Below are 22,630 nucleotides of genomic sequence, written 5' to 3'. Positions count from 1 at the left end.
GGAGGCACAAACGAAGCTAGAAAGATGGGCAGAGAAGACACTCCATGGCAGACACTACAATGATCTCCATCAAGATCACATAGATAAAATTGCTTCCAATGCATGGCTCATGAGCCGGACGCTCTTCCCCAAGACTGAAGGATTCATGCTCGCCATCCAAGACCGGGTAATCACCACTAGAAACTATAGAAAATACATTGCAAAGGAGCCCGGAGTGTCCGATGACACATGTCGATGATGCCACCTGTCCTCAGAAACGATCCAACTCATCACCGCTGGATGCAAGGTGATCACCCAGATTGAGTACACTCATAGACACGACCAGGTAGCCAGGATAATGATCGAAGAACGTGTACCATAGTACAAGTATGAACCACAGGCAGTACTAGAGACCCCCCAACGCACAAGCTGTACTGGGACCGTGCCATAATAACGGATAAGACAATCCCGCACAACAGACTGGACATAACCCTTGCACGACCAGGTAGCCAGGATAATACATCAGAAGCTAGCAAGGAAATACCAGTTGATCAAAGAACGTGTACCATACTACAAGTATGAACCACAGGCAGTACTAGAGACCCCCAACGCACAAGCTGTACTGGGACCGTGCCATAATAACGGATAAGACAATCCCGCACAACAGACTGGACATAACCCTTGCAGACAAGAAAGAAAAGGCTACCAATCTGATTGACATAGCGATACCCAAAACACTGGCAACCTGCAGAAAACCCATGGGGAAAAAAATCAGGAAGTACACGAACCTAAGACAGGAGATCAAAGAGATGTGGCATATGCAACAGTTACTACCATCCCGATCATCGTGTCAACCACGGTTATGGTGTCAAAGACCGTACATAACAGCCTAGCAGCAATAGATCTCCCAGCAAACACCTGTAGGATAGTCAGAGAGTTCCTTGACAATCAGTAACTCCAGACACAACAACAACAACCACCACCCTGTGTACTTGGTAGCAATGCCCATCACGAGGTGGAACCCCCAGTCAGGGAGAAATAATATAAAACAGCTATTTCTCATTATAGTTTTAAAAATATAGTTTATATATAAGAAATATAATAGCAAACAAAATTTTAATGACTCAACAATTCAAAAACAGTACAGTAGATAACTTATAACTAAATTTCATATATTAATAGATTAATTTTTGTTTTTAAAGTTTACTTTTATTGTTTTGCACCTTAACCCTCTAGCAGGCACCCCAAAAAAAAAAAATAAATAAATAATAATAATAATAATTAAAGTATCTATTTAAAATTACATGATTGTGAAGTTTAGAATTCTTCCAGTGTAGACATCAGTTTTGATTTCGTCACTGATTATCCATGACTGAGAATAATATACTCATTTACGACGATCATGAAAAAGCCTCAGCGTTTAGTAATCCTTTCATCTCAAGTGTGCATAAGCTTATTCAATGTGAAGTTAACAGCAAAGGCAATGTCATAAGAGAATCTGCCGAACACTCAATCCGAAATTTTTTTTTCCTTGCTCCACTCTCTATCTGGAGATTTTAGAAGCAGGACATCCTTTAAAAGAAAAGGGAACTCCTGTCTTGATGAAATATCAGCTTCTGTACTGAAAGATATCCTTATCTCAATTCTGGTACCATTAAATATATATTTAATCTCTCTCTCTCTCTCTCTCTCTCTCCTTTCAATCTGGTAAATTTCCCTCTCAGTTTAAAAAAGCAGTCAGAGTACCAGTTCCTAAGGGAGCACATAGTAACTCTGTCAACAATTTTCATCCAACAGCGCTCTCATCTCAGATTTTGCAAAACTATTTGAAAAAATTCTTTGTGGTAGACTTGTGTATTTCCTTGAAGCCAATCAAGGCCATTCATCAAAAATAGTATACCTACCATTCAAAAAGTTCCACTGAGCTGGCAATTGCTGACTTTTGCTCCAAGATCAGTGACAGTCGGCGCCTCCGTAGCCAGGTGGGCAGGAGCAGCAGTGCGTAGCACATGCTTCTTGATTAGACCGGGGTTCGAGCCCGTGACCACCAAATACGGAGGATGCGGAAAGGTCGGGGAATGACCACCGCATATCCCTGGAGCAATATGGCCTTAGTTGCTAATGCTCCTTAACACCAAATAACAAACAAACAACAACAGTAACAGTCTTGAAAATGGCCACTATGCAAAAGCACAGTTCCTAGACTTATCTAAAGTTTCTGATTGCATAAATCATAATCCAATCTTCAACAAACTCAACAATCTTGACTTGAGAGGAAAAATTAACCACCTCCTTGAAGACTACCTTACTGCATGTCCATTTATTGTAAAAACAAACCAGTCTTATTCATACATTTGTTATTTCTTAAGGGGAGTTCCTCAAAGCTCACTTCTTGTAACTATACTATTTATCCTTTTCATCAATGAATTTCTCCATATTCTTCCATCTACCCACATAGTTGCATTTGCTGATGATATTTCCATTCTTCTCACAGATAAAGACCCTAACCAGCTCTAACTCAAACTCTCTGCCTTGCTCTCTATAATGCACCATAAAATAGCTTTGTAAAATTCAGCTCATTCTTAATCCTGAAAAATCCACATATATGGTCTTCACAACTAAAAACAAACTGCTAAATATCGATTTCGAGATAGTGTATAAAGAAATGCATCTAGAGAAAATGAATGAAACCAAATTACTAAGAATATAATTGGATAGTAAGCTAAGCTGGGATAAGCAAATAATAACGATATGCAACAAGACTTTGTCACTTGCAGGCATCATTGCCCAAGCCTCTTTCTGGGTAGATTCTTCACTTCTCAGACTGATTTTTCTATCCTTAATTCAGCCCCACCTCACCTATGGAATAATCTCTTGGGAACCACCTGCAAAGACAACCCTATTCTTAACAGATATGTACACTCAATTTTAGATCTTCTATGGAATGTGTCATTGAGCACTGGTTACAAGGAAGTGGGGCTCTTTAACATTTACCAACTGCTCCACAAAGCCGAGGCTGCCTTTGTCCACAATGTTCTGAAAACACCAGACCTTCCTCCTCTTTTCATAACAAAAGAAGAAATAGCCTACAACCTAAGCAAGCAGACCTCAAGATTCTGCTTTTTATAAAAGCCAACGAACAGAAAAACATAAAAGAGAGCAAAAATCAGAAACAACCTTCCTGTAAATATCAAACAGGACAATTCACTAAACTGGTTCAAGTAACTACTGATTGAACACATTTCTGTGGATGACTGAATTAAAATTACCTTCCAACCAACTCTTGAATTTTTAAATAATGTCAAGCAAATGTATTACCAAAATTAAAATAATGTAAATGCAATTTTTTTGTCATTTCAAATTGTAGATACTTCATTGTAAAAATGATCACAATTTTATAATCTTTCAAAATCATCATGTAAATCTTTTAAGCTTCATTATTCTAACTGTAAAAATACTCAATATTTAAACCAACAGTCTTGTAAACCACATTAAACATGTGGATAACTTTCATTGTCCTCACTCCTCCAAGACTGTAGAAGGAGGTGTCTAAATTCCTCCTATATTTAAATGTACATAATTTTCCAATTTATTAGTATTATTCCTGTTGTTATTGTAATACCTATAATTTCAGATGTGCATAATTATTATATTGTCATTTGTATCTATTTTTTAAAAGGAATGCTTCTAAAACTTGTGTACTCCCTCCCTTTTTACTGTTTCCTTCCATCGTGTATAAAAAAAAAAAAAAAAAAAAGGAACAGACTTATTACTATTATTATTTATTAATTAGAGAGCACAGCTGTAAAAATTATTTGCAGCTTTACTTGTAATGCAGATGTATGGATTTAAGCTGATCAAGCAATTCCCAAATAAATATTCTGAAATATCCACTATTCTTCTTACCACAGTTATCTGCATGTGTGTGTGTGTGTGTGTGTGTGTGTGTGTGTGTACACGCTGGTGCAGAAACAGTTGGTATCCTTGCATCATTTCCTTTACTAATACTAAAAGTGGAATCTTCTGGAGTTCTTTGGCATACAGTTCACCAAACACTTTCAGTTATCAATAGCAGCATGTAACACTAAACTTTTCCAATTGCATCATATTTTTTTTTTACATGTGGCAATTCTGTATGCAATGTTGAATGATGCTAGCAATGGTTTTTGTTAACAGTCATTTTGGCAAATTCCACTTCTTGTTTATTAAACCAGTGCAGTTTCATATGGAAAAATCGGATGTTTTTTCCAATGCACCAAGTATGCAATATTTCAAAGTGCATCATTCATTTATCTGTTTTCGTGCTATCCATGACACACACACTTGCAGATAAAACTGTGGTAAGAAGAATAGTGGATATCTCAGAATATTTCTTTGTGAATTTTCATATCAAACAAATATTGTGGCTTCTCCAACAAACTCTGAATCCAAAAACAGAGATATTTTGTGTTGTATTTTCTGCATTTAGGTTTTTACTTATTATTTTTTCTACTCAAAACATCCAATTTTCCTTTTGTAACCAAATAAAAATTTATCCATTACTGCAAGGGTAATTAGTAGTAAGGAATTCAACTAAACTTCATCATGTTTAATAAAATTCCCAAACTGGTTCTGTTGAGACATAGCAGAAAGACAAAACAACTAAGACTTGCTGCTATATTTGGCAATGTTGCCAAATGTAGCAGCAAGGGTTGTGTTTGTGAAAGCAATGCAGAAAATTAAGGTCAGTTCCCAGTAATGGAAACACATAGAACCTCATTCTCTTACCAAGTACATGCTAGTTATATTGCTACTTCCCACTATCAGGGAAGTGTTTAAAGAAACCTAATGGCAATTTACTCTCACATCTTCCAGTGTCAAGTGAAGCTGTTTAAACTTGTCTGTACTTATAATGGTGAGAAAGAATGCCTCCCAGCTGTTGTTTGCCCACTTGAACTGACCCTACTGACACAACAACAGCATGGTATTCTCTTCAAGTAGATTATGCCGTGTCCAGTCACAAAGCCAGTGCTACTGATTTGTCATCAAAGATTGTGTGAAAATGACAATAAAAATAACAAAATTTTTTTTTATTGTTACTGAATGTACAATGCTTATCTTTATTGTAAACTGAGTTTTAAATAATTCATTGTTAACATTCTGATACTGCAGAGGTTCCCAAGCTTTCTTGATTCATGGTGCCCTTAGGCCAAAATAAATACCTAACAGAGCAGTTTTCAACCTTTTAATATATGCCTATATTATAATTTTATTCTTTATATAGAGGTACTAAATAAACATCAATTATAGATCACCACAAAATTAAATGGATGCAGTACACCTTTTTATAATAAAATAAATGTATAAATTTCAAAAAATAAATAAATAAAATAATAACTTTAAGTAACTTAAACCAAAATTACACGGCACCCCAAGAATGTTGTTGCAGAACCCTAGTGTGCCGCGGCACCCTGGTTGAAAACCACTGTGATATTGTAATCAATTCTGTTTTATTATACAGCTTTCTAGAAATCCCCCCATGGGTAGGGAATACCCCATATTTTGGAAACCACTCTTAACATTACAAAATAGATAGTGAAAATAAGTTTCACATGCATTGATTTCTGTAAGGGAAAATACAGCCTTTATATTAAAATAATAAATCATTTAAAGATACCAATACATACATGCAGTTCTGCTCTAGACTCTGGTAATCTTTCTTGGTCACAGGCATCAATTAAAAATACAATGGCATCTACAGCTGGGAAGTAATCTTTCCACACTCTTCTTGCTAAACAGCAAGTAGAATCCCACAGTATATAAACCAATTGCATATTGCTGTCCATTGCAAGCAAATATGTTTCTATATAATTAGAACTAATAAATAATATAAGGATTAGCTACACTGATATTTAGAGAAATTATATTTCCAAGTCTATTAAGGAATAACTTTAAAAGAGTAAGAGATTACCTCAATCTTTTGAGTAGAATGCTTCCAGTCAATGCTCTCCAAATATAAAGGAATAAAATGATTTTAATGAAATCTTTCACTCAACCAATCTGAGGCGCAATGGAATCAAAAGCAGAGATCCCCAACCCGACCCAGAAACACATCAAACCAACTCAGGAAAACCATGAGTGCGAGAAGACATTGTGCCAGAATAATTAAAATAATTAAACACTGAAAACTATTTACAGGAATAAATAATTAAAACCATGATTATAAAATTTGGCTAAAACACATTGGGCATACAAATTAAATGAAATTTACTGCATTTTCATTCCTTTGTTTAATTTGTATGTCCAATGTGTTTTAGCCAAATTGTATAATCATGGTTTTAATTATTTATTCTCGTAAATGGTTTTCTGTCTTTAATTATTTTAATTATTCTGACACGATGTCTTCTCACACTCATGGTTTTCCTGAGTTGGTGATGTGTTTTGGGGTCAGGGTTTTTGGCTTTTGATTCCGTTGTGCATTGGATCGGTTATGTCTCTATGAGTGAAAGATTCCATTAAAATCATTTTATTCATTTACATTTGGAGAGCATTGACTGGAATCATTCTATGCAAAAGATTGAGGTAATCTCTCCCTCTTTTAAATATATTGTTACAACACAGAAGTTATTCAGCCTTGTAGCTCTGTGTTTTTTTAATAATATTAAAGAATAACAGAAAAAGAAAATCAATGAGGGCACAAGACATTGTAGTTTATTGTAATACTAAGCAAAGGTATAAAAAGTTCTACCTAGCACAAACCAATACTAAAATGATCTAGCTGACTATTTTAACATTCCTTACTGAATCATATCATTAAGTCAAAAATAAGGCAAATAATGCAATTAATATTATTATTTGATGTGCAAGTATTGGTACCTTACTAATGTGCAAGGAAACAAAGTTCACAGAGCATAAAAAAAACCAAAAACCCTGATTTACCTATTCCTTATAATAATTTCTCCAAGCCTTCCTTAAATTCATTCAAATTACCCACTTTCACAACACTAGGCGAAAGTTTATTCAAACAATAACTTGGCTGAACACAAATCTCCATATATCTATTCTGCAACCATCCTTCTTGAATTTAAATTCCTTTCCTGTCCCTTTCTGTGTGTCATCTGAGGAAAGATAAAGATGCCATCAGCATTATGTTTCCTTAATAAGAACACACTTTTGAGCCCTAACTAATCTTGTTGCTCATCTCTGCACCCTTTTCAAAAGATTTATGTCCTTCTTGAAATGATGTTTCCAAAACTGTAGGTAGTATTCTAGATGGAGCCTAACCATTGCCCTACACAACAGTATAATCTCCTCTTTCCTGCTGGCAGAAAATTTCTTGTATTTCATTGGCAGAACCCTATGAGCTGTTCTAGCAGCTTGTACCCCCTAGGACTTTTCCCTTATAAATTACCTTGAGTTTGGCACTATCTAAATAGATATTATCCCAAGTGTAGACTTGCATTTATCATCAGCAAACTTAGATATCAAACTTAAAATTCCAATATAAATATCATTAATAAATATTAAAACTGGTAAAGGGCCCAACACTGACCTCCGTGGTACCTGACTAATCACATTAGTACACCAAAAAACAGCAGTGGTCATTTATCTCCTACAACTAACCATCCCTTTATGCACAATGTGCATAAAGGGATGATTAATTGGAGCAGTGTGACTTATCCTTAAGTCACACTGCTCCAATTAAAGCAACACATTCATCTGAAGGCTTTACTGAAATCTAAATATATTATGTCAAAATTATTTTTTGCATCCAGTTCCCCTGTGATGCCACATAGCACCTAATCAGAGTCAAATTTATTCCTGTGATCTTGCTTTAACAGATCTCTGCTTTAATTGCATTGTACCTCCACTTCTTTCATGATGATCTTCCATACCTTCAACTACTGACTGACTTCGTTATTTTCCTAGGTACGAAGATCAAACTTACAGGTTTGATTTCCGTACCTGGGAACCATATATTGTTATGAAAGGAGAAACTGATACACACAGAAATGTAAAAGGTTGGTCATCCCAAAACATAACGTTATGATGGGCCACTTAATGTGACTTCATGCAGAAGATAAACTGTGCTTTGGGCAACTAAAGCAAACACAGCTTGGATTGACTTCAACATAATGGTGAAAGCATTTTAAATGAAATGACCTATTATTAAAATAAAAAAACTCCAGTAATTGACATTCTTTAAGAATAATAGGCTCATCTATTTGTAGTACTGTTATTATGGTTCTGTTTTGAGTATCTTTAAATATTCTCTAAAGATGATCCAAAGCTTGTCCTCTTTGCAATGGACCTTTTTTTCCACTGCTTCTGGTTTGAGATTCTTATTTAAATCTCTAATTTGAATAAATGTTACTTATTGTTCAAACATACACTGAAATTACTCAAATTAATTTTGTTTAAAATTACTGATATAAACTTTACTTAAGTTATGGAAATTTTAAACCTCAAATAAAGGCATGACTATGTGACAGTGATTAGTCTATTCATGTGGGATTTATTTAAAGATAAAACTACTTGAATGTAAGGATAAAAAGGATTTTGTTTAAGGATAAAAAAATGCACAGAATGTTGATAAACTGTATAGAAGTATACAGTAAGTATAAGCAGGACAACATTCAAGTTATTACTAAGAGACACAAGCTTCTAAGGCAGATTAAGAGAAGTCTTTGGTTAAGAAAACAAAGAAAAATAGAAAGAATCCTTTGTTTATGTTAAGAAAGAAAATGATGAACCACACTGGACAATGTGCGTCTCCGTAGCCAGGTGGGAAGGAGCAGCAGTGCGTAGCACACGCTTCTTGATTAGACCGGGGTTCGAGCCCGTCACCACCAAATACGGAGGATGCGGAAAGGTCAGGGAATGACCACCGCATATTCCCGGAGCAATATGGCCTTAGTTGCTAATGCTCCTAAAAATCAAATAACAACAACACACTGGCCAACTAGATATGACTAGCATAACTACTGATGAATCTGTACAGGTTGCTGGCAAAATGAAATATTCAGCATCTACATTTTTGCATGTAAAGAGGTTCTTAGAGATGAGGATACCATAGATAAATCTAATCCTAATTGGGAATTAAATAATTTCACAATAATTGAAAAGAGGTGGAAGAGAAATTGTTGAAGTAAATAAGACACTGGGGCTGATGGAATCTATCCAGTTATATTGAAAACAGAAGCAAAAGAGGTTAGCCATAATTATGAGAGCATTCTCAGTCAGGGGATTTCTCTATAGACTGGAGATGTACAAACGTTTCTCCTATTTACAAGGTTAAATCAAAGGATTCGTAATGGAGCCAATAGTTAAAAACAGGAATGCAAGATCATCTTCACAGAAATGAAGTTATAGGGCAAAGGCAGCATGTATTTCCTAAGGAGGGGAAGAATCCTTCTTTCCCTCCTTAGGAAATGGTGATGGTATCCTTACTCTTGCCAGAGGAAACAATAGGATATAAATTTAAACTGAAAAGGGATGGTTACAGGACAGATATATGCAAATTTGCCTTAAGCCAGAGCAAAACTGATCATTGGAATAAAGTCCATCTGACATTGTGGTAAGTTGTTTGAATAACTTTAAAAGAGGACTAGAAGAGGTGGGCACACAATGTAGATTTTTATTTATTTATTTTTTTCTTGATTTAATGACTGACAATGTATAAGCTTGCTTCCTTGTATCATTTACCACTACTAATATTTTACATCTACATTTCCACTTGAAGAAATGATTAGAGCTATGGATACCAGGAGTCTTATACTGACTGGAAGTTAAATGATTTTATAGTGGCTGAGAGGAAACTGGAACAAAACTGTTGAAAATAAGAAAAGAAACCTGAAGCTGGTGAATCTATCTAATTATTAAAAAGAAATAATCACAGCTTTATCCATAATAATGAAATGAGAGCATCCATATATTTAGGGGAAGTTCCTATAAACTGGGGCCATGCAAATGTGTCTCCTATTCAGAAGGGTGATTCAAAGAGTGAAATAGTTAATTACAGACCTGTTTCTATGTTGTTGTTGTTTGGTTTTTAGGAGCATTAGCAACTAAGGCCATATTGCTCCGGGATATGCGGTGGTCATTCCCTGAATGACCTTTCCGCATCCTCCGTATTTGGTGGTGACGGGCTCGAACCCCGGTCTAATCAAGAAGCGTGTGCTACGCACTGCTGCTCCTTCCCACCTGGCTACGGAGGCGCCAGACCTGTTTCTAATATGGAAAAAATAATGGAGTAAATAGTTAGAAACGTGATGCAAGATTATCTCAAATTGAATGCAGCTTTAAACTGAGCAAACTGATTAGCCAACATGAATTCATCATAAAGGAGCTAAATAAGAAGAATAATTTTGACCCCATATTCAGATTTCAGCAAAGCTTTGATACTGTTTCACAAAAACAATTGCTGTATAAGTTGAAACAATGTGCCAATGGGGGCCAAGTTAAATACTATCGATAAAGAAATCTATGTTATTAGAGGTAAAAAAATAATAATAAAAGGCCACTGCTCTTAGTACACTAATCTTGTGAGTGGTATACCACTTCTCCATACTGCTTTCAATATTCATTAGCGATACTAATGTTAGTATTTCAAGTTTAATGTCTAAGTTTGCTAATGATACAAACGTGGGCAAAAGATGCAGTTAATGACATTAATCAGAATGCGAATCAAGCTGATCAGCTTAAAACTGGCGACTGAAGTTTAACATTTACATTATTAACAGGTGCTGCAATTTGGGTAGCAGTAATCCCAGAAATAATATACCATTTTTGTAGCACTAAGGGTTAACCCTTTGCAGTCTGATGTCACAGCTGCCACAACACCATAAAATTTCACTTCCCATCCAATGCTGCAGTGGCTACAAATTTCAGCATTGTGAATTATTAAATTTGATTTCTTGCAGTGCCGGCATAATTATTGTACTACCATCTATCTATACTTCATATAAAAACAACTTGGAAAAACTAGACTGATTCAATTAATTCAATTATATTCAATTGTTAGCAGCAGGCACCAGTTATTTTTCTTCATTTCTGAAGACATAAAGTATCAAATACTCTGTTAGAAGTGAGGTATTGGCATTAATATTTCATAAAAGTTCTCCTGATGAAGAAATTTAGAAATTCTTAGAACCTCCTGGTTGAGAATTTGAATGAATTAAAGGCATTTTTTTGTGGCTAACATGAGAATAGATGAAAAAACTAATATAAAAGAACACTGGACTGAAGAATGGGAAGATAAAATTCCATTTTTCATGAATATATTTAGCAAGAAAAGAATTCTGACAGATATTTTGGATGTTTCATCTTTGCCTACCAACAAAATAGAAAACAAAAAGAATTCAAAGGGGGGGGGATGTCTAAAGTAGTTTTGTGAATATTTTGTTCCTGGAAGATATCTTGCATCAGATGAAACCACTGTTGGTTTTCAAGATAGAGTTTCATTCAAATGCTGTAACTCACAAAAACAAATAGAGTGGGTCTTTATGTATTTCTTTTAGCTGTTACATATCTAACTAACTAACAGGTTACATATCAGCCAGCTTTTGATGCCACATTTTGATAAGACCAGGCCTGACTTTCATCTCATCTAAAACTGCTTTCCAGTACCGAGGATAGCATACATCACTTTTTTTGCTGACTGACTGTTTTTATATTAGTATTCAACTAGCAGAAGAGCTTCTGCTAGTTGAATACTAATATAAAATCAGTCAGTCAGCAAAAAAATGAACTAAATTAACATATAACAGGCACTATTAAGTATCCCAGGAAAGGATTACCAATAGAGATGAAGACCACAAAGAAATGGAAAAGCACAGGATTTTGAAAAAGAAGATAAAGAAATGGTAAGAAAAGACAAAAGAACCACACTTATGCTTTCTATAATACCAAACTGAAGTAACAAGGAAACAGGAAAAGTAAGGAGGAGGGAGAACCCAGTCACTATTTGTGAGCACAAAAGAAATAAGGGTGCTGTACACAGAACTGAGCATTACTGTGCTAATTATTTGTTCAATCAAAAACTGATGAAATGGTGAAGGCAATTGTTTTTCTTGCTCTTTACAATTTCAATTGTGATAAGTTTCACCTTGATGAAGGAGGCTGATACATTTCAAAAAAAATGAGGATGGATTAAATATCCATCCTCATTTTGTGATGAAAGGCAAAAACCCAAATAAGAAGAAAGACTATGCAGTATGTTGTATTAGAAGTGGGAGAAAACAGAGAAACAGACCAATATTGTGAAACACTCTTCAGAATTTGACAGTTTCAAGAAATACCAAACACTAAAATCATGCAAATAATTAAAACAGGCAGTCCTCGCTTTGGTAGTGTGGGACCGTAAAAATGACCGTGCAAGCTGAAACCGTGCAGTGCAATGTTAATAATCAATGGGAAAAATTACGACTGTTCCGTGACCTTTAAAAATTTGTCAAACATTAAAAACTCTCTTACTGTCTGTTATAATTGTATAGGGAAATGAAAAAAAAATAGTAAAACTAATATTTATTTAGTATACTGTAATTTAAAACATTAGAAACATTGAGAATTAAAGTGTTTTATTTCTTTGTAAAAAACTTATCAAGAGTAGTTTGAATGGTGCTTGCCTTCTTACTGTATAACTTACAATACTGATTCAGCGTCTTTTTATGACCTTGCGAATTGTCATACTCCTAAGTTTGGATCAGCTTCCAACATTTTATCCTTTGCGCTTTCAATGTCATGAAATATCTCTGAGAGTTCCTTTAATGTGAATTTTTTTGCTGGCATCACTTCCTCTGGGACATCTTTATCCTTTTCGTCACAACCACTTTCCTCATTTATGTCGATAAGTTCACCTTCACTAAGTTCCTCTGGCTGCATATATAGTCTCTCGAACAGCGGAGGCGCCTCTGTAGCCAGGTGGGCAGGAGCAGCAGTACATAGCACATGCTTCTTGACCAGTGTAGACCTCAGTTTTGATTTCATCACTGATTATCCATCACTGAGAATAATATACTCATTTACGACGATCATGAAAAAGCCTCAGCGTTTATTAATCCTTTCATCTCAAGTGTGCATAAGCTTATTCAATGTGAAGTTAACAGCAAAGGCAATGTCATAAGAGAATCTGCCAAACACTTTATCCGAATTTTTTTTTTCCTTGCTCCACTCTCTATCTGGAGATTTTAGAAGCAGGACATCCTTTAAAAGAAAAGGGAACTCCTGTCTTGATGAAATATCAGCTTCTGTAGTGAAAGAGATCCTTATCTCAATTCTGGTACCATTAAATATATATTTAATATCTCTCTCTCTCTCTCTCTCTCTCTCTCTCTCTCTCTCTCTCTCCCTCTCTCTCCCTCTCCTTTCAATCTGGTAAATTTCCCTCTCAGTTTAAAAAAGCAGTCAGAGTACCAGTTCCTAAGGGAGCACATAGTAACTCTGTCAACAATTTTCATCCAACAGTGCTCTCATCTCAGATTTTGCAAAACTATTTGAAAAAATTCTTTGTGGTAGACTTGTGTATTTCCTTGAAGCCAATCAAGACCATTCATCAAAAATAGTATACCTACCATTCAAAAAGTTCCACTGAGCTGGCAATTGCTGACTTTTGCTCCAAGATCAGTGACAGTCGGCGCCTCCGTAGCCAGGTGGGCAGGAGCAGCAGTGCATAGCACATGCTTCTTGATTAGACCGGGATTCGAGCCTGTGACCACCAAATACGGAGGATGCGGAAAGGTCGGGGGAATGACCACCACATATCCCTGGAGCAATATGGCCTTAGTTGCTAATGCTCCTAAAAACCAAATAACTAACTAACAAACTAACTCGAACAGTGGCAGTATCAACATTCCCACGGTCAGCTATTTCTTCTATAACTCTATTTATGTTTGATTCGAATTCTGCAAATTCTGCAGTGCTGTTTCTGCCATACTGTATGCATATTACTCATATTACTCGCTGTTCCTTCCTGCCATGATGCTTGAATGTTTTCAATTGCATGCTTTATGTCATATTTCTTCCAAAACTCAGCTAAAGAAATTGCATGATCTTTAGTTGTAGTGCCAATAGCCTGTCCAAAAGTCAATCTAAGATAGGATGACCATACGTCCCGATAAAAATGTAAATGGGATGTCAAATGTCCCTTTTTTTAAACAACGCTTCCCATTTCTCTTATTTTTCCTCTTTTTCGTAAACTGTAACCTAACTACGTAATTTTTTGCAAATTAGTAAAGAGGCTTACCCTATTTCCAATAGATGGCACTATAATCCAGTAAGATGTGATTCAGATGGCTTTCACATAATTTCCACAGGTGGCATTATAATGCACACAACAGTCGAGAATACGAGTCAACTTTTGTTTGTAGCATGGCCGAAGCGACAGACACGTGCGAATGAATTCTAGTATTTTCTTTGGTGTTTTTCAAAGTATTGATGTGTTGGTTTGTTTGTTTGTTATTTGGTTTTTAGGAACATTAGCAACTAAGGCCATATTGCTTGTTTGTTTGTTTGTTTGTTTGTTTGTTATTTGGTTTTTAGGAGCATTAGCAACTAAGGCCATATTGCTCCGGGATATACGGTGGTCATTCCATGACCTTTCCGCATTCTCCATATTTGGTGGTGACGGGCTCGAACCCCGGTCTAATCAAGAAGCGTGTGCTACGCACTGCTGCTCCTTCCCACCTGGCTATGGAGGCGCCTGGCCATATTGCTCCGGGATATGCGGTGGTCATTCCCTGACCTTTCCGCATCCTCCGTATTTGGTGGTGACGGGCTCGAACCCCGGTCTAATCAAGAAGCGTGTGCTATGCACTGCTGCTCCTTCCCACCTGGCTACGGAGGCAATGTGTTGGTGGTAATAAACTCAGTAACATTATTTGAAGGGTCTAGTAATTAATTATAAATTCGATTTGTTGACAACAGGTCGTGAGATGCCCTAGCAAAAGTGGTTTCACGGACACGTTGAAACAAGAATTCCCTTTCCTAACTGAAAGTCATAATGTTAACGGTAAAGTTTTACGTACTGTTTATACAGTTGAATTTTCTATTGAACATGGTGATCGTACAGACATTACACAGCACACTGCTAAAAAGAAGAATAAAGAAACAGTTGCAGCAAAAAGTGCAAGTTGTAAACTAACTTCTTTCATGACAAAACAACAAGATGTAAATGTCTCACTGCACAAGAAAGATTGCTAGCTTTCCATTGTATCAAGCATGACCATTCGTTTAGATCAGCGGATTGCACATCTACCATCATACAAAACTTATTCTCAAAAAGTTTCACATGTGCAATAATAAAATGTGAAAGTATAGTTGTGAATGTACTGGCTCCATTTGTATTTTGTGAAGTTATGAGTGACTTACATGAGAAAAAATATGTATCTGTTATGGTAGATTCATCAAATCACTCAAGTCTGAAGTTGGTCCCAGTTTTGGTGAGGTATTTTATACGTATAAAAGGAACACAAGTGAAATTGTTGGAATTCCAAAATCTCATAGGAGAAACATCTGAGATATTAGGGGATCGCATTCTGTCCATATTGGAGAAATATAAGTTAACCAACAAGATAACAGCATTTTGTGGTGACAACTGCAACACCAACTTTGGAGACATTGGAGAAAAGGCAAGAATAATGTCTTTCATAAATTAAGCAAGAACATGAAAATCTTGGGAGTAGGCTGTGCTGCACATATCGTGCATAACACTTTGCAAACAAGTGTTGATATGTTGCCAATTGATGTGGAATCAATTATTAACAATGTATTTCAACATTTTCATGTTTTCGCTATTAGTGTTGAGGCATAGAAATTCTTCTGCAATTTTGTTGAAGTGGAATACAAGCAACTGTTAAGAAGTGTGAAGATGCGATGGCTTTCCTTGCTACCTGCAGTGGAAAGAATAATCAAAATGTTTGATGGTCTCAAGTCATTTTCTATCACAAGATAAAAGCCCCAAACTCTTGAGAGATTTTTTTAAATAATCCACAGTGCCTTCTCTGGTTAGTTCATTCACAGCCAACTCAAAATGTGTAATAACACTATCAAAAAGATTGAACAAGAGGACATTTGTGGCAGTGAAGTGGCACAAGAACTGAACAACACACCAAGATGGAGGGATATTTAACAAAAAACAAAAATGAAAGAAACAACATTTTTTTACATCTGCTGTCCTGGACCTCAAAAACCAACTGATAGAGGATGGAGTCATCAGAGATCTTGAATTTGCTGAAATTGTCACCAGTTTCTATGATACTTTCCTAGAATATGCAGAAAACTGGACCAAGCCTTTTGCAGAGCTATGTGACTTTAAATGATTTTTGTTAAATATCCCTCCATCTTGGTGTGTTGTTCAACAACATGTCCAAAACATATCCAAAATTGACACCAACATACTAAAAGTAATAGATGAAGGCGAACTATTCAATGAAGTGAATCATGTGAAGAATATATGTGAATCTAAGATTGATCATTGGTATAAATGTGGTGTGATGACTAGTGACAGGTGGCCTGAGACAATTCAGATGATGAAAAATGAAGACTTAAGATTTGGGAACATAATACACATTGTGAGTTTTGTGTTAGGAATACCAGGCACAAATGCATCATTAGAGAGGGTGTTTTCTTTAATGAATGCATTTTGGACTGATGAAAGGAACCAACTGTCCGTTGAAACTGTGCAGGCAATATTAATAACAAAAACACATTTTAAAGACATTTCTTGTATGGACTTTTACAATTTTATACAGGAACAGCCAAACCTTTTGGAAGAAATTCAGTCATCCAAAAAATATGAGAAAAATATTAATAGTGTACATCCTGGACCATCTGCTCAATAAAGATTTGTGTGATTTGACAATGTTAATGTGAGAATAAGACAGCAATAAATATGTAAGTAACCTATATTAATTTTATATCAAGCTAAACAGTTATGGCTAGTTGGCATGAAATGAGTACAAGAGGACTGTTTTAACTAGTATGACAGTCGAATCATATCGACTCACGATTGTTTTATAAATCTGGTCACCCTAATCTAAGATAATAGACTTTAAAATGGTTAGGATGGTTGAGTGGGAGAAGACAGAGAGCGGTAATCAATGGACACTGCTCTTTGTGGACTAATGTTATTAGTGGAGTCCCCCAGGGTTCAGTGTTGCATCCATTGTTGTTTTCTGTATTCATTAATGATACTGATGATGGTATATCAGGCTTAATATCCAAGTCTGCAGACGATACGAAGGTCGGCAGGGTTGTTAATGACACTAATGACATTATGCTGCTGCAACAGGATCTAAAGAGGTGGCAACTGAAGTAACATATCAACTGTGTGGAACTACACTGACAGTGGTAGAGAGGGAAGAGAACCTGGGAGTAATTGCGCAGTCAGATATGAAGTTTTCTGAGGAGTGCAGATGGACTGCAAGAGTAGCTCATGGTGTCTTGTCAATGATATACAGGAATTTTTCTAGCAGAGATAAGGAGGTGATTATCCCCTTGTATAAGGCAATGGTCAGGCCACACCTTCAGTACTGTATACAGGTCTGGAGGCCTCATTTTAAGAAGGATGTAGAGCTGTTGGTATGAGTACAGAGAAGGGCAACAAGATTAGTGAATGGAACAAAGGATTGCTCTTAGAAAGAAAGGCTTAAATTTTGCAAATTACAGTGTCTGGAGATAAGACACCTGTGAGGTGATCTGATTGAGGTGTATAAAGCCTTGAATGGTTTGAGCATGCTCAATGTTGATGGGATTCTTCCTCTTGCTCAGAATAATCGTCTGAGAGGGCATAAATTCAAATTGAGGAGACAGTTGTAGGATAGTTCACTGCTGGAACAAACTTCCATCTGTCGTAGAAGTTGATAGCTTAAACAGATTCAAGGCAGAACTAGACAAACATTTGGAATGAGTGGATGGGTGAAATGAGAAGCGTGAGAAGGGTGTGCGTGTTTTTTTTTGTTTTAGGCTGATGCTATATAAGCTTGCTTTCTTGAATCATGTGCCCTTACTAATGCTAATGCTAATAGTCAAAATAACTCCTTAGTCTATTGGCTGAATTAAAGTTGTGTTTGGTGGTAAAAAGCAAATTTTCACATTTTCATTCAAGTCCTCAAGAGAATCAGGGTGACCTGGAGCATTATCCAACAGTAGTAGAACAATAAAAGTTGGATTATTTTGCTTACAGTATCTCTCTACCGCTGAACAAACTATAGAAAATTACAGTGCTGCACTCACTGTAATTTTCTATATTAATTGAAGATATTGATGAAAGTATATCAAGCTTAATATCCAAGTTTGCAGATGATACGAAGCTTGGCTGTGTGGTTAATGACAGACAGTTAAAAAAAAAAAAGGTAAACTGCAGCCATTATCAACCCACTGTAGGATGGAAGCTGTTATGTTGTTGTTATTTGGTTTTTAGGAGCATTAGCAACTAAGGCCATATTGCTCAGGGGATATGCGGTGGTCATTCCCTGACCTTTCCACATCCTCCGTATTTGGTGGTCATGGGCTCGAACCCTGGTCTAATCAAGAAGCGTGTGCCATGCACTGCTGCTCCTGCCCACCTGGCTATGGAGGTGCCCAGGATGGAAGCCTCCTCAACAATTCATGATGAGGAAAATGGACCATAATCTGCCACGATGGTCCAGTGAGTGCGGGTTGGTAGATCGACTGTATTTACCAGTCAGGGGCTTGAACCTCGGTCTACTCAAAGAGCATGTGCTACTGCACTCCCACTCCTGACAACTTGGCTACAGTATGCTACTGCAACAAGATCTAGAAAAATTAGACAGTTCAGCTGAGAAATGGCAATTGAGGTTTAACACTGACAAATGCAAATTACTGCATATGGGTAGCAGTAATTAAAATTACCATACCATCTGTGCTGTACTACACTCAGGGTAGTAGAAAATGAAAAACAAAAAAAAAAAAAAAAGACCTAGGAGTAATTGTGCAATCAGATATGAAATTCTTTGAGCAGGCCAGATAGGTTGCCAGGACTGCTTTTGGAGTTTTCTCAATGATTGTTCCATTGTACAAGGCAATGGTACAACTATATCATAAGCACTACATAAAGTCTGGAAGCCTCATTTTTGGGGGGTTGTGCAGCTGCTAGGGTGGGTTCAAAGAAGAGCAACAAGACTGGTGAGGGAACAATGGGGTCTCCTGCAAAGAAAGAGCTTCAGTTCTGCAAACTGCACTGTCTGGAAACTAAGCACCTGCAAGGTGATCTGACTGAGGTATTTAAGGCTTTGAATAGATTGAGCAGATTCAATGCTGATAGGGATTCTTCATATTGCACAGACTATGCACATGAGGGGGGAAGGATGGTTGTAGAATAGAATAGATAATTGTAGAACAAACTTCCATCTGTTGTTTTGGAAGTTGACAGTTTAAATAAATTCAAGGAAGGAAACTAAACAAACTACTAGAGGAGATGGACAAGTAATGTGAGAAATTTCTTCTTTTTTGGCTGATGATGTATAAACTTACTGTCTTGCTTCATTTGCCACCTAATACTAATTAAAGATAAAATAGTGCACTCAAAGTCAAAGCAGATAATTATTACAAAAGTACGGTAATTAAAGGGGCAGGCATAATTTTTAATTTTCACACTTTCTATTACTAATTGCAACTCTTATCTTTGTTATATCCACTTGTCCAACTGCCACCTCCAAGCATGTGACATTACTTAGTTGAATTTTGAAATATCAGCTTGTTGTTAAGTACAGGAACTCCCCAACTTATGTAAGGGTTGTGTTCCGCGGAACACTACAAAGTCGGAATTTCCCTAAATAAGCCTTTAAGGAAATTCCCCACTCGCGACTATGCGTGCTGAATTTGATAGAAGCAAAAAAGAAATCTTTGACGAATGTGTAAATAGAATTATTAAATTTTTTTTTTATCTCATGCACAGGAAAAATTATGAAAGTGTACAAAATTACAAAAAATTCAAAATTATAAAATTACAAAAGGAGAGAGAGAGAGGAGACAGGCATAACATCAGCAAGTTTTACCTTTCAAGCATTATTACCAGAATTAACTCTCCAACTGATAAGCACGCCGCTGCAGAATTTGAGGGCTGTAGAGATTTAGAAGGGGTTTTTTCCAACACATCACAAAATTTCTCTGCAGCTGCAGAATCAGCACTGGAAACTTCACCGCATACTTTAATGTTTTGGAAACCAGCACGATGCTTGAACCTATCAAACCACCCATTGCTTGCCACAAACTTGGCTTGCAGTTTGCCGTACTTATCTTTAATTGGGCTCCCCTCACAAAAAAGGATAAATAAATTAACATAAATACTTCTTGCACTTGCTTGAATGGCCATTGAACTCAGGAGCACTTGCTTCTGAATCTGATTTCCATCCATATTATTAATAGCTTTTCCATCTTCGATATAGCACCTGAACGCTGTTTTGTGATCACTGTTGGGGCGGACTGGCACTGGTGTGAAATACGTTGATCCTTGAACATGTTCTTTTATACGCACACTGTACCTTAAAATAGTATTCACTGTTGAAGCGGCGAGACCTAATTTCATGCAATATATGACAAACTTTGTCTTGCTTTGTACTTCTTAATTAATCATCTTCATTTCTAAATCAATTTCATTTTGTTTCATTTCCTAGCACTGCCAGCACTTGCACTTTCCATTGGTTGCTTTCCCTTCATCATTGTAATAAGTAAATAGGAATGAAGAGAAGATTCTGAAAATTTATTTATGTTTTTTATATGGTTGAAGATTTCAGTGAAGGGGGAATACTTTTCACCATAATGCCGTAATGTAAAAACTCACACAATTCCAGTTATCAGGATTATTGCAAATGAAATAAAATCGAGTTTACTACCCGTTTATAATAGATTGCGCTAACAGAAAAGCCTAATAAACCGGAAAGTGTGAATTATTTTTTATGGTAGTGACCTCCAGAAATGTGTTTTAGAAAAATATCACAAAGGCGTTCAAAACTGATTCTTATAATGGAACATATGATAACGATGAAAGTGTAATGCAATTTCCATTATAAAAATGACCTTTTAGAGAGAGAGATAAATAGCTTAGTAATATAGTGAAATTTTCAACTTCCAAGGACTTGGAACAAATTACAAAAAAAACAAAAAAAAAAAAAACAATGTGTTATTGGGTTCACATTACGATATTTTCGCGATACCTCCATTTATTCCTATGGGATGCAAAATACGTTTCTACGATTTTTTTAAGTTTGCACTGGCTGGCAAAAGCTTATGTAAAGTCAAATTTGCATAAGTATGGAAGTTTCTTTACTTGTATTGCTGTGGTTGTCTTGTTCTCTTTTAGAGTTCCAATAAAGATGCTTAGTATTTGAACATGATTTAATAGTATCATTCTTTATATAAATATCAATTACTATTATTTGTTTTCTTTTTTTGTAACCACTCCCCCTCATCTAATCTGATTACAATATTTGCCTTGCTCTGTACTTGGAAAAATTGGGTTCCCCTCGCAAAAAGGATAAATAAATTAACATGTGTATTATATATTTCAAGGCATACCTTGATGGTGTCCTCCAAGGTCAAATGTAGTGAACCTCATATTGCCTATTGATAATTCTTCTGAAGCTAAGTATTGTAAATAAACATATATTATATATAATTAAATAGGCAAAGGATCAATTAATACCAAAAAATATAACTAGGAAGTAACAAAATATGAAAAATATTTAGTTCAAAATGTCAATCAATCAATCCATGAAAGCGGATGAAAACAAATTATTTAAATAGTAATTTGTACAGAGAGCACATGAAGGCAACTCCTGATATGTCACAGGGTCCATTTCCATCAATAGACAAGTTCCAAACCTGATCCAGTTATTTAGATGATCCCACAGTGTCTGTAACCGCTCCTGACTGAGGTCATTTTCCAGCAGCTGCAGCATCTCAACAAAGGTGTTGTATCACTGCTCAGTCAGCACCTGTAGCTCTACAAGTGCTGGATGAGCAGCGAGGAAAGGGCAAAAAAAAAAAAAAAAACAGTGATGCACCCACCAGTGATGCATTTTGGTATTAGTATTGGTAAAGACCAAAAAATGCAAAGTTAAGCCTTTTCTGCATCAGTGTATATCACAGTGACAAACCAAAACCTTGCTAACTCCCCAGATGATCTTAAATGGGAAGGTAAGGTAAGAGAGCTGTTTATACCTCCAACAGTCAGGCAAGTGATGTTGTAATGTCCATGTTCTTATAATAATTTTTCATACACTTACCATTCAGTGTAAGCATTCATATAAACAGGCAGGATTTGACAGTATTATCTCGGGGGCTCACATCTGGTGAGTATGGGCTTGGCACACCCAGGGTCCTGAGCTGGATATCATCATTCTTCTCTTTCTTGGTGATTCCCTTCTACTTTTGACTCTCTCTCTCAGGGTTACTCAGGAACTTTTTTTTTTTTTTTCCTGGTGCAGCATAAGCCTCAGGCTTCCTTGCATCATATGGATATTAATAATAATAATAAATAATAATAATAATCTGTTTTAATTAATACTGTTATCTGATTTTACAATCAGAGAAATGTTCTCTATGGAAACTAGCAAGTTATAACTTGAAATTTAAAATATGATCCACATTTTTCAAGACCTGTTTCATAATTAAAAAAAAAAAAAAAAAAAAAAATTCATCTTCGGCTTCTGCA

The 22,630-nt window shown here is 36.1% G+C and overlaps 1 protein-coding gene across 1 annotated transcript in view; it reads right to left on the bottom strand.

The window, feature by feature from the left end:
* Window positions 1-22,630, bottom strand: part of LOC150081579 (small COPII coat GTPase SAR1B-like) — a 92,235-nt gene that overhangs the window by 35,581 nt on the left and 34,024 nt on the right. The window contains exons 4-5 of the mRNA XM_090380556.1: window positions 21,493-21,558; window positions 5,646-5,749 (exon numbers count right to left, since the gene is read on the bottom strand). Coding sequence (XP_090236682.1) covers window positions 5,646-5,749; window positions 21,493-21,558 — 170 coding nt within the window. The remainder of the gene's footprint in view (window positions 1-5,645; window positions 5,750-21,492; window positions 21,559-22,630) is intronic.

This window comes from Mastigoproctus giganteus, chromosome 8 (assembly GCF_048544385.1).
Source record: "Mastigoproctus giganteus isolate SK-2022 chromosome 8, ASM4854438v1, whole genome shotgun sequence".
NCBI lineage: Eukaryota > Metazoa > Arthropoda > Arachnida > Uropygi > Thelyphonidae > Mastigoproctus > Mastigoproctus giganteus.
The sequence above is the reverse complement of the archived record's forward strand: the minus strand, read 5'-3'. Positions and strand labels throughout refer to the sequence as shown.